The 12449-nt window shown below is 40.0% G+C and overlaps 1 protein-coding gene across 5 annotated transcripts in view; it reads right to left on the bottom strand.

Annotated features, from left to right (window-relative positions):
* The window catches only part of cacna2d2a (calcium voltage-gated channel auxiliary subunit alpha2delta 2a), a 192004-nt gene that overhangs the window by 10952 nt on the left and 168603 nt on the right, over positions 1-12449 (bottom strand). For 4 of the 5 annotated variants that reach the window (XM_088089802.1, XM_088089811.1, XM_088089827.1 and 1 more), the window contains 13 exons: positions 12209-12283; positions 12049-12123; positions 11864-11935; positions 11647-11718; positions 11406-11467; positions 8851-8927; positions 7709-7723; positions 4501-4561; positions 2488-2585; positions 1373-1463; positions 1218-1280; positions 960-1063; positions 736-834 (listed from right to left, as the gene is read on the bottom strand). In XM_088089802.1, the coding sequence (XP_087945928.1) occupies positions 736-834; positions 960-1063; positions 1218-1280; positions 1373-1463; positions 2488-2585; positions 4501-4561; positions 7709-7723; positions 8851-8927; positions 11406-11467; positions 11647-11718; positions 11864-11935; positions 12049-12123; positions 12209-12283 (964 nt within the window). The remainder of the gene's footprint in view (positions 1-735; positions 835-959; positions 1064-1217; positions 1281-1372; positions 1464-2487; positions 2586-4500; positions 4562-7708; positions 7724-8850; positions 8928-11405; positions 11468-11646; positions 11719-11863; positions 11936-12048; positions 12124-12208; positions 12284-12449) is intronic. The other variant, XM_088089818.1, reaches the window with a different exon arrangement.

The raw sequence follows: 12449 nt of genomic DNA, 5'->3' as shown, positions 1-12449 counted from the left end.
CTTATTACAACAAGATGTTTTTCATGTTTTAACAAGATGTTGTCACGTTATTTCGTCACACAAATTTATCACATGCAGCAAGCTTTTCTTGTTAAAACAACATATTGTTTATCTTGTTATAACATAAAACTTTTATGTAAAAACATGAAACGTTTGTAAAACATAATGATGGGAAAATATCTTATTAAAATGTAAAACACACTGTCTTAATAAGAAGCGTTTGTAGCGTTTGGAGTAGCAGTATGACACTTCAGTAAATTATTTACAAAATTCCATGACGTTTCCAAAACTTTCAATGATGATTTACTATTTCCATTACTTTTCCAGGCCTGGAAAATGAAACTGTGAAATTTCTTGACATTTCAAAGTTTTCCATGACCATGGAAACCCCGGATGAAGCAATGAGAAAACAACAAAATACAGAACAGTGCAAATCAGAAAAACAACAGAAAAAAATAAAGAAAAAATAAAAAAATCTCACAATAAATAAACAACCCCCCGCAATCTCTGATTGGCTGATGCAAAACACAACTACTTTCCCTGGTGGTGAAAGGTTTAATCAGCATTGTGTGAACTCATTTGGCAAGAGCTTGAATATAAGAGACATTAACTTATATGTAATAGTCCTTTTTAAATAAGTGGAATATACATTCTTTTTAAAGAAAATCCTGCAAAATATACTTTTATCATCTCTAAGAATAAGGGTTTTGTTTCCTCTCTCAGAGCTGAACCCACCTGCAGGTTTGATGGTCTTCCCTCCTACTGTGATCTCCACAGCCGTGCTGACCAGGATCCCTATGGTGTCATTCTCTGGGTTCAGCAGCTCATCCCGGGCTTCAAGAGGGAAACGAAATAGAGAAACAAGCCATGGGGGTGGTGGTGTTAGAAACAAAGAGCCACAACACATTACGAAGCTCAGTGTGAGATATATAACCCCACAACAAGAGAGCATCATTCACCTGTTCGATAAGGCGCTCGGAAGATGTAGCCCTTGTTGTCGAGACTGCGGCGGTAATAGCTGGCATTAAAGGGCTCAGGGTCTTCCTCCCAGGTTTCTGCAGCCCTGAGATTTAAGAGTACCGACACCAGGGCTGTAAATCTCTGATGTACAAGCCTCCTGCTACACTAAAACATTTTAAGTCTTTACAACTTACAGCTTTAAAAGAGAATAAAGTGACAAACATGATAGAGACACAGTTGACCTGAAGTGCACTTACTTGTTTGGAAACACTCTTGTTACGCCTCCGTCTGATGCCGCAAACACGGCCAGAAAGCCATATCTAAACGTAAGGATGGAGAAATGAAACAAATATTATATCCATGTCTTGTTCAGAGTCAAATCTAAAAAATGCAGTTTAGTAATCGAACTCACGTATTCAAGTCTTTATTCTTCCAGACTTTTTCAACCAGCTGTCTGATGATGCCGGTGTCCAGAATCAGGTTGTGAAGGAGCAAATTGTCACCTGAACATGATGAAGTAGAGATGACCAGAGACGGTGAAAACTAACATAACATCAATTTTAACCACATCAGACATAGATTTCTTTTCCTTGAACACGGCAACCAGAAAATAAAAAAAAAAAAAAAGAAATGTTTTTTTAAACTAACTGGACTTTTAGTAAAAATCTAACCAAACATAAGGATTGGAGTGAATATGAACACAAAAGTGTAAATCATGTAAATCAAAAGTGATACCATGTTATATACAGTAGATTCTTTGGACAACAATATAATATTTGCTGATATCACAAAATCTGAAATGATACGAGTTCAGTTTGATTCAGTTTAGGGGCAGAAAGGGGACGATATCAGTTAATATCCTCATTGTCCTTTTTTTGGTCAACCTGGTGCTAGCACTGTTTGAATATTTAGGTTGAAGTTTAGGTTGGACGGATACTTGGATGGTAATTTAAAAATTTAAAAAAGGCATATCCTAAGAATGAAAATATATATATCAATGTTTTTAGTTTGTATTGATGTATTTTTGTTTAATATTAAGTTGTTTTTCGTGCTTATATTTTATTTTCTTCTCCCATTTTGTTTGGTATATTTGAAATAAAGATCTAAACTACACTAAACTAAATGTGTACTAATGCTAGTAGATCATTGATCACTGAATCAGTACATCAGTCCAGGTTGATATAAAGCTCCACCCCAAATGAATAAACACCATATTTCTCTCCAAATGTAATAATTTCACTAATTTCCAACCAAAGTAAATCTACAAAACTCAACATGTCTCTGTAGAAGCTTGGTGATAGTACTGATGATGGCAAAATGAACATGCATCTATCATTTCTGTAGCTTTCGCTACACAGACATTACTTAGCAGTTGAATAAATCCATTGATACTTTTAGTCTTTTCAGTTTGTTGACAATAACAAAATACTATAACAATAGCAGCCCTTACTCCTCAATTTAATTACCGACCCTAAAATCGATAAAATGCAAGCAAATTGTGTGTGAGGAAAAAGAAATGACACTCACATTGTTTGGAGTCCGGTGTCACCTTCTCCATAAGAGCAATGAAGTTGAGCAGGAACTCAGTGTTGTTGTTGGACAGTTCCAGATCATTGCAGTACTCCCTGAGGAACAAACACTGTGTTTTAGATCTGAAAAAGGAGCTAAAAACAAACATGTTTATGCGATATTTACACTCTGTGTTATTTGTCCTTTATAGACGAACACACAACAAAAAGGAGGGATGCATGAAGCTATAAACATGCTGATGCTATCATGTGCAGCATGCACGTCCTCAGTCTTAAACTCCAATATGCTAACATGACCGTCGATCAAAACCACATGTGAAAATGTGGAGCACAGGCATCACAATGAAAGAGTGATGTGTATCAGTGTGTTTCAGTATGCAGGCTGCAGCTGGAGGCCATGAGTGTGATAACAAAACAGCTCATGCAAAGAGGATTTCAGTCATTTTCCATATACACTGTAGCTTTTGCTGTCCAATATCCATTTTATTCTGAAAGATATACTGTGCAGGATTTTCCTAAAAACAACTTATAGACTCTATATAGATATAGAAGTAACCCCTCCTAATCATCATTTATGACCCACCAGAAGTGTGTGGCGATGTATTTTTTCTTTTTCTGGAAAGACCCTGCTCTCTGCCTGTATTTTCTTTTTTTTATTATTTTCTGTGCTTTAGACTTATCCTTCTTTTATTGAAGATTATATTTTGGGGGGATTTCTCCCTTTCTCCCACAGGAGTAAGTGGGGAGTGACAAGCAGCAAAGGGCTACAGGCCGGAAACGAACCTGGGCCACTGCAAAGGCCTCAGCATATTTGGTTCCCTCTCTCGCAGGTGAGCTAGACCTTCGCTGCTGCTTTGGACCTTTATGGGTGTGTACTCCCACAGCACTCAGGTGAGGTCAAGGCTTTATGAAAAGGTAGCCACCAGATGAAAGACCGTTAAGCAACAGACATCCCAGAGACAAAATGCCTAAAAAGGCAAATATAGTGAGGCAAAACACTGAACAACAGTGAATCTGGAGTTGGCTTTACTTTCACTTTCACAAGCGAGTATGTTTATCAAGAGGCAATCTCCAAGGCCGAGAGAAGATGCAAATGCATAAGTGCCCAAAACTGCAGTACATCAAATGACCACTTGAGGCAGGCTCCAAAACTGAGCTAATCCCCATAGACTGCCAAGTTAAAGTGTCCAACTTTACAACAGAAGTTAACATGTTTACAGCCTGGTGAAAAAAAAGAAAAGTTTTTGGTCTCTTAGCTAATTTAAAAATTCATGACCACTGTACAAGGTGGTAGAGTTTTATTTAACTCTCTTATTTACATTTTATTAAGGCCCAAGGTCACATTTATATAAGGGACAGGCTGTCTGCGAGGCATCACCACAGTCTGTTAGTCAGACCCACCCCTCGCTCCTCACTTTTGACTCAAGGCTTTAACACAGGAGTCCACAAACCAGTGGGTGACGTTACAGTACCTACGTCCATTATTTATACAGTCTATGGTGTTTACAAACACTAATCTACAATCCTGCAGAGTATACCTCCAACATTATGTCGTACAACCAAACCAATAATATTAACATATAATACAAAAATACAACAGCACAGTGGCAGCATGCAAAGATTTGATGTTGCTTCATCACTTTGTTGTAATGAGGTTAACTCAGGGTAGAGAATGGGGAAATGCAAAAAAATAAAATAATAATAATAACAATAATAATATTATAAGGTAATTATGTATTTTAGACTTTCCTTAAATTTTCCTCAGTAAGTTAACACACCACTCAAAATCGGAAATAAATGAATGAAACCAACCACTTCCACACAGCGAAACTCAACATCACAAAAGACATAATTCAAGAATAAGAATAAGATGATAAATAAACAATGCTCCATGTGAAGCCAAAAAACAACAACAACAACAACAACAACAAAAGAAGTATATAGTGCATCCAAAGACAAGACGAAACACTGATAACCATCAATGACACCAAGCATTCACACGCAGGGCTACCTGGGAGCAATGAATACATGTCCTTCTGACTCAAAACTGTTTGGCAGCAGTGATTCAAAATCTGCAACAGAAAGGGGAAGATTATCCAGGAAGAGCAGTGGGCAGGGCGGTGGGGAGTTGTGGGTAAACAGCAGCTGTTCTTCAGAGGTGCAGGGACGCAGAAGGGAGTTTACCATAGCAACACTGAGGTATCATGGGAACACTAGCGTTAGCCAATATGGTGCCAAAAATAGAACCTGACTCTCAATAGACGTCTGCTTTAGTTTCACAAGCACTCACACCTTTTTTTTTTTCCTTTTCGTCACTTTGTTAACAGACATTTTCTGATTTGTTTGGTTTCGATCTAACATATTTTGGATGTCTGAGAACTGACTTGCGAGACGTGATTAGTCGGGAAGCAAGTTCTCACACAGATTATCCACAATGAGTGCTTTTAAGATCAGGCAGGCATCAACATGGCCAACTATTGCAGGGGAGGTGGGTGAAGGTCCTGATGGAAGTGGTCACCCCTCAGACTGGCAGGGGAGAGGGCTCAGAGAGACACATAATCAGAGGAGATGCATTGCATTGTGAAGGGCATGTCGAAGGGCAACTTCATTTCATCTATCTCAGACAAAACAGAGCACAAAATATCCACCGCCACCTAAGCCTCAATAGGCACGACGAATCCAACGTGTTATTTTCTCATTATGTCAAGACCTGTAACTGTGTACAGCAGAGGAATTAAATTTTAAGAGCTAAAATAGAGTGCCCAGGTAGTTTTCCGCCCACAATGCCGTGCACATCCGGGGTCGGGTTTACTGAGGAAGCGCTGGGCCGTGCCCCCGGCAGTCTGAGGGGTGAAGTGGGAGGGAGACAAGCCGATGGAGACAGGGAATACAGAGGGACGACACAGGAGTCAGGCGCTGCGCCGAGCGGCACCCTGACACCTGACAACATGGGAGGACCTGGGCGGGCAGCTCAGCCCTGAAGGGTCAGTCTGCAGGCTGCTGCAACGTCTCCAGCTATGGACGAGATACTACGGCAGCTAACAAACATTAAATAAGTGTTTATGATATGGAGATCAATAAACTATAGCTATGTTAAAATATTAGGATCACAAGAGACCCCTATTTACTCTACTAGAAATAAAACAGTATAACCCAAATTCCCAAAGTTGAGACACTGTGTGAAACATAAATAAAAATAGAGTGCATTGATCTGCCTTTTCTTACCTATATGTATAAAGCAAATACAGTACAAAGCAAATATAACAAATGTTTAAATATAAACAATACAAACTTTACAAATGTTTTTTGCAAATTCTAAGGATGTCCTGATCGGATCAAGCCTGATCAATGTTTTTTTTTTTAATCAATTGGAACTGGTTATTTTAAGCACACACCCCACCCAATCCTTTGTTTATGTCTACTATATTGTTGTAATAGGTGGAATTGTGACCAGTTTTTATTTGTTTTGACTGGGAATGTAATAACACTATTTTAAAGTGGAACTGTGATTATATTATTTGTTCACAGTGTTCTGTACTTTTATACAGTGCTGCAAAGTGCATTTAAAAGCAATTTTTGAAGACATATTTTAGTTTGTTTACTTAGTTATTTTATTTAAAAAAAAAAAAGCTGCACAAAGTGACATTGTGATAAAACCATATAAAATATTTTGAGTTTGTTTACTTTGCTATTTTGCAAAAATAAAAGTGTTTGGGAACTTAGGACACTAACTGTTGAAAGTGAAATTATTTCCCATTCTTGCTTTATATACGACTTAAATTGCTCAACATTGTGGGGTCCCTCTTGTCATACTTTGCACTTCATAATGTGCCTCACATTTTTAATGGGAGTCAGGTCTAATGCCAGTTTGATGCCCACACTCTAACTGTGAAGCCATGCTGTTATAACGTGCAAAACATGGCTTTGCATTGTCTCGCTGGAATAAGCAGGGACGTCCCTGAAAAGAAGGTCGTCTGCTTGGCAGCATATGCTTCTCCAAACCCTGTATGTACCTCTCAGCATCAATTATGCCTTCATAATTTGCAAGTTACCCATGATGCCATAGGCACAAACGCATCTTCATACCATCACAGATGCTGGCTTTTTACCCTTGCTCTGGCTATGATCTAGATGGTCCTTTTCCACTTTTACAAGGGGGACACTACGTCCATAAAACAATCTGAAATGTGGACTCATCAGACCACAGATCATAGGTTTATACTTCAAAGTCTTGCCATATCAAATATAGGTCAAAATGTATTTGCAAATCATTGCATTCTGTTTTTATTCATTTTTTAATCAGTGTCCCAACTTTTGGGGAATTGGGATTGTACTTACATTATATATATGCGCTGATACGTTATTATAGCTAAGATGTAGCACTACAAAATTAATATCTGAGATTAATGTGTTTACATTCCTACATTATCAAAATATTACAGCAAACAGTTAAGAATATTTACTTAACATAGAGCTTGATATGTTCAAAATTGACCTAGCTATACCACTAATAAGAGGGAGTTTTAAAAAAAATCTAATTAAAAATCTGTCAACACCTGAGCCCTAGTGTGAGAATTAGTTAAAACATTTAATAGCTAAAGACACTGTAAGAAAAAGACAGAAAGAGAAAAGATGGCGAAAGAGAAATGGGGAGGAACAATGAGAAGAGAGAGAAATATGGTCAAAGAAAAAGAGTGAGAGGGAGAGATGGAGAGGGAGAGAGAGAGAGGAAAGAGGCAGACACCACCCATTTGGAGCTATCCACAGAAGGAAAAGGATTAGGAGGGAGGACAAAAGACAAGTTTTAACAGAGAACATGTATATCTGTCTTCCTCGGGTGCAGTAGGTATGTTTTTTTTCTGTTTTGTTTTGCTTCTGGGGCAGCGGATATGTGGGGAGGAGGAGGGTGAGGTTGGGGGCTGGAGGAGCCATCGTGGTGAGAGATGTGGGATCTGAGCTGCAGCAAGAGGGTGAAGAGGAAGAAGGAGGGATAAAAGGAGGAAGAGGAGGAGTAAAAAGAGGGAAAAAAGGTAGGAAGTCCTGAAGGCAAGACGGGCAGGAACAGAGGCAAGCAGGCTGGGACAGGTGAGGGGTAGGAGGAGGAGGGGGGAGGGAAGGGGGCAGCAGGAAGAGGTTAAGGACGAGAGGTGTGGGGAGGAGGCAGCGGTAGGGAGTAGGAAGTAAAGGAAGGGAACGTGGACCAACAGGAGTATACTTGCCCTTGGTGTATGGCACTGTGTGGATCCATCAGAGAAGGAGTGAGCAAGAAAAGAAACAGGGGGTCGGGTGGGAAGGGGGGGATCACAGACAATATTTTATTCAATTACTGTTTGAATAAAAATATTGTTTTCTTGAAAGAAAGAAACCAATTTAAGTCAAACAAGACAAGAGAGAAAAAAGAAATGAAGAGCAAACATCTTATTTGCCAAGAGCAAACGAGGAAAACCAACAGAAGAAAGGAACAAAAACCTGGGAAATCCAGGAAAGGAAAAACAGTAAAGACAAAACCAGTAACTGTGAGAGAAAACCATGGTCGAACAGAAAAGGAAAAAAAATCAAATGAAAGAGGAAAAGAGGGGAGTAACAGGGTCTAGACAAAGAAAGAATGAGAGAGACAACGTGTGTCCCCATTCAGACCCACAAAAACCCAAACTCCCACATTAGACGAGCCCTGATCCCGGGCCGTGTGGGAGTTTATTTACTGAATGATTCCAAAGCTGAGAAACATCTCACACAATCTAACAAATAATAATAAAAAATAAATAAAAATAAAATCACACACATAACAGAAGGAAAATTCCCCAAATCATAAAACTCATCATAAGGAGTGAAAAGCATGCGTGTTTTCACAGTTTTTCAGAACATCAAATACTTTGAACACAGATGCTTCAGAATCATTACTTTGGTGGAGAAGAGGCGAGAGCATTTGGCAAAAAAAATAATAGCACAAAAGTCACCATTATTTTCACCTGAGTTACACAGTAAAACCACAGCTTTCACCTTTCTGTCAGTTCAGTTATTTTTTTCTTCAGCCAGTGTGAAGAAAAAACATCACCATTTTACAGCACAGCATGAAGACAGGAGGGAACAGGGGGCAGTAGAGGAGTCGGGGGACTCAGGTATGATCCTGCCTATCAGAGAGCGTAGAGAGCGGGGGAGCAGGGGGGAGAGGGCGGGAGCGGGGCAGGCGGCTCCGCTCGTACACTCCCTATGATGATGTTGTAGACCCAGGACAGGGGACTGGATAAGAGCATCAGGTCATATTTTGGGAGAGAGAGAGAGAGGAAGACAGAGTGGAGAGAGAAAAAGAGAAGAGAGAGAGACAGAGAGCGAAGGATGCTGGGTATTCCCGGGTACTTACACTGCACCTGAAGGATCTGGTCACTCAGGTTGGCCTTGATGTGGTTCTCACTATATGTGGGGAGTACCAATCCTAGACTGCAGGTGACGAGGCAGAAAATCAAGAACATGTTATGAATGTACATAAAAACTCTCCATAAACATAAAGACACAGTCGGGCACGCTCACTTGAGCCTCTTTGCCACTGGACTAAAAACCCACAAACACTCTGCCAACATCTTTTGTCTTTAGTGGGAGAGGTCACAATCAGCAGTCATTTCCGGGACAAATGACTCTGCAGCAGTCACGGGTATTTATTGGCTCCAGCTCAGAATGGCTCCGAGCATGACACCAGGGTGGACAAGCTAATTTTTGTCCTGTTTTGGTGCGATGCCACGATGCACATCGCCGCCATCAGTAACTTCGACGACTCGTTGCAACTCGTCATCTCAGCTGCAAATTCCATCCACCTCAATCCAAGCAGCACTGAAAAGTTTGTTTGAATAAGAGACTGCGATACCCAGACCTCAGGAGAAACACTGAATATAAACATAAATTTGTTAACAAACTACATGGCATAATGAAAACTGCACAAAGTATCCTTAAGCCCGTTGGAAACTGACAGGTATAAAGAAAAAGTCAGTTTCATTTAAAGCCCCCCTGCAGTGTATTTTGGTATTTTCATCATATTTCATATTTTTCAGAGTCATGTCCTGACAATATTGATTAGCCACAGTGTTTAACTTTGTGCTCAGACTTTACAAATGTTTGCTGCTAAAATGGGAAAATGATAATTAAAAGGTCATACATCATCCTGCAGGCCCACGCAGGTGCATGCCATGCCTCTTTGCATCTGAGTAGCAAACTAATAAACAATGGCGTGAGCTAGATGGTCAGCTTATCTTGTAATCTGACTGAAAATGCAACAGATTTAGACTATTCGCAGAGTAATGTGCTGCAAAATGTACCTTTTTTACTGGCTACACTTGCAGCGCATGTAGACAAGATGGTGAGCTTTTGTTTTGAAATTGGTTCAGTTTTTGGATCTAGCTGTGAAACTTTTTTCACCGTGTTTGTGTAATACGGGTAAGGTTACATGAACAGACTACAGGAGGCTTGGTAATCAACAAGGTGATCAAGACCTCAAAGTGGCAGCCGTTTGATAAAAAGTAGCCCAAAATCAGTATGGTTGACTAACTTGTCAAAGATAGTCATAAATTGACAGAAAATGTTGATATAAAATTAGGGTTTTACCATTTTTTAAGCTGCCATAGGTTATATTTTTAGTTACACCTACTAGTGTAGCATGACGCCACTACTGAAGATACAGTTCTCCGGGAAGTTCAAGTTTCCAATTCAGAGGATCTTTAAGCCGAGTCCCACATGTGCCTAAATCAAACAGTCAGAATAAACGTTTGGCATGTCCTCCATGACACCCTGCTGCGAGAAGGCCATTGCCGAACAAAGCAAAGCAACCGCGTTTGGAGGGAGCGCTCTCTGTACAGTATCACACATGCTTGATTTTCAACACATTGCTGATTCCTGTGTAAATCAAATCTAACTTCAAGGGGGTTCAAACAAAAGAGAAGTATCAGATTTACTTTGTAATGTTATCCCTACAGCATCCTTGTTTGACCTACATATGTTTTATTTTACTAAATATTCACTCTTCTGTCAAAGCCAGAAATTAAAGAGCGAAAATAAATAGAAATACATGTCCCATCTCTTAATCTGTGGTGCAATACAAAGCTAAAACATAACCCGTTAAGAGGATTAATTGGAACAGATAGAAAATCAGGCTGTGACAGCACCAGGTTCAGACTGAGCCACCGTCGACTCTCTATAATATAAAGCTAATTTAGATTTAAAGAAACAGCCGTCACCAGTTTATGAGTAAAAGAAAGTCCCTAAACTCTGAAGTGTAGGATGCATGACAGAGTAGATCTTTAGATGTTTGCTTAGCATTAGACTTGACTCTTGCAGGCAACAACTGTAACACATGAGGATTGTTAAATACACTGGAATTTCCCTTTGAGTTGAATATTAATAGAGCTGTGCAGAGGAAACCTCATATGGACTCGGCCAGGACCAGGCACGCTGCCAGCAGATGTAAAAACACACATCAGCCATTTGTAGGACTATTGAATATCATAAACTGTAATTTGCAAAGTGCTGCCTGGAGGAAATGTCATTACGATGCAACCTCAAATGTTCAACCAAGTTTTGAGCTGAATAAACTATGCAATTAATTTGTGCTTAGAGTACTGTTGAAGGTTTTTATGAGAGAGAGGAAAAAAAGTGTTCTTTAATTTCAGTGCTTCAGATGAATTATTTCATGCAAATACAGCAGGCGAATGAGCAAGCTGCCTTTATACAGCGATTCCAAGTGTGTGATCGTGGTGGCTCCTCTTAACAAACACTGCTGGTTGATGAGTAACAGCTGTCACCTGTAAATCTGACACTTGTGACTCAAACTGGGCGAATCAAAAGTATCAAAGTTGGACTTCACTCACAGGTTCAAGTTGCGCAACCTTTTTGGTCTGAGGTCGGGTGACGCATGTTTGATTTCAAACCTACCTGTAATCTGTACCCTCCACAGGTGTCCATGTGTACGTGCGCATGGCCTCGTCGATGTACCTCTGTTGGCAACCACAGAGAGAAACTTGTTAACAGCGTCATATCCTCAGCACATCTCTCTTCCCATAATTGGAGAGAGACAACAGATCCTAAACATACTGAGTTATTCAGGTTCATTACAACACCATCCAGGATGGAGCTACTTTGGATCATGATTGAGTCTCATATATTGATGACTTGCCTCATCAACTGACTTAATGAGCGTCTTGATTTTCCTTTGCCCTGATTTGCCATCAATCATCTGTCGACGGATCTGAAAAGAGAGAGAGAGAAAGAGACAGAACAGTGTCACAGGGCACACTACATAAAAAGGGGAGACAAATGACAAATAAAATGATTTAATGAAACTACATTAAACACATGAGTTGATAATAATGATGTGTCAGAGATGTTTTTACCTCCTCCTTGTTGCTGTCCTCCAGCTCTGCATCCAGAAAGTCCAGAGTGACGGGCTCCCTGAAGTTAATGATCTGAGCAAGAGAGAGAAAGCAGGGGAAGACGGAAGGAGTCAGCCAGCCAGAAAAACGTTCAGATTTGCACATTAACTCATTAGATGCGAGGCGGCGTTCACAGTTGGACCTACTTTTGGTCGCAGGTTGGGATGCAGCAGCACGTAGCCATTTGGGTCGATGGCAAATGTGTAGCCGTTGGCTCCGAGCTGCACATGAAAAGGGAGATGTGATTCAATAATCATCAATATGAGAGCGATATGAGAGTGATATTGAGTGTGTGAACATGCTCACTCTGTACGTGGGTGTCTTCTTTTTGATTTCGTTGATTGCAATATCGACCCCCATTACTCCGAGGATGAGCTGGTTCTGTAGAGAGAACATAATCATTAACATTTTATCCACAACCACACTGACGTCAGAGAAAATAACAGAGAGCCGGTAGCTTTGCCGTGAGAGTACCGATAACATCTCCATGCCATCTTTGACTTATTACTTTGAGTGCAATCTGATTATTTTTTACACTCTATCTTAA

The sequence above is a fragment of the Plectropomus leopardus genome, chromosome 2 (assembly GCF_026936395.1).
Source record: "Plectropomus leopardus strain MGB_pleo_1.0 chromosome 2, ASM2693639v1, whole genome shotgun sequence".
Taxonomy (NCBI): Eukaryota; Metazoa; Chordata; class Actinopteri; order Perciformes; family Serranidae; genus Plectropomus; species Plectropomus leopardus.
This window is presented reverse-complemented; position numbering and strand designations above follow the sequence as displayed.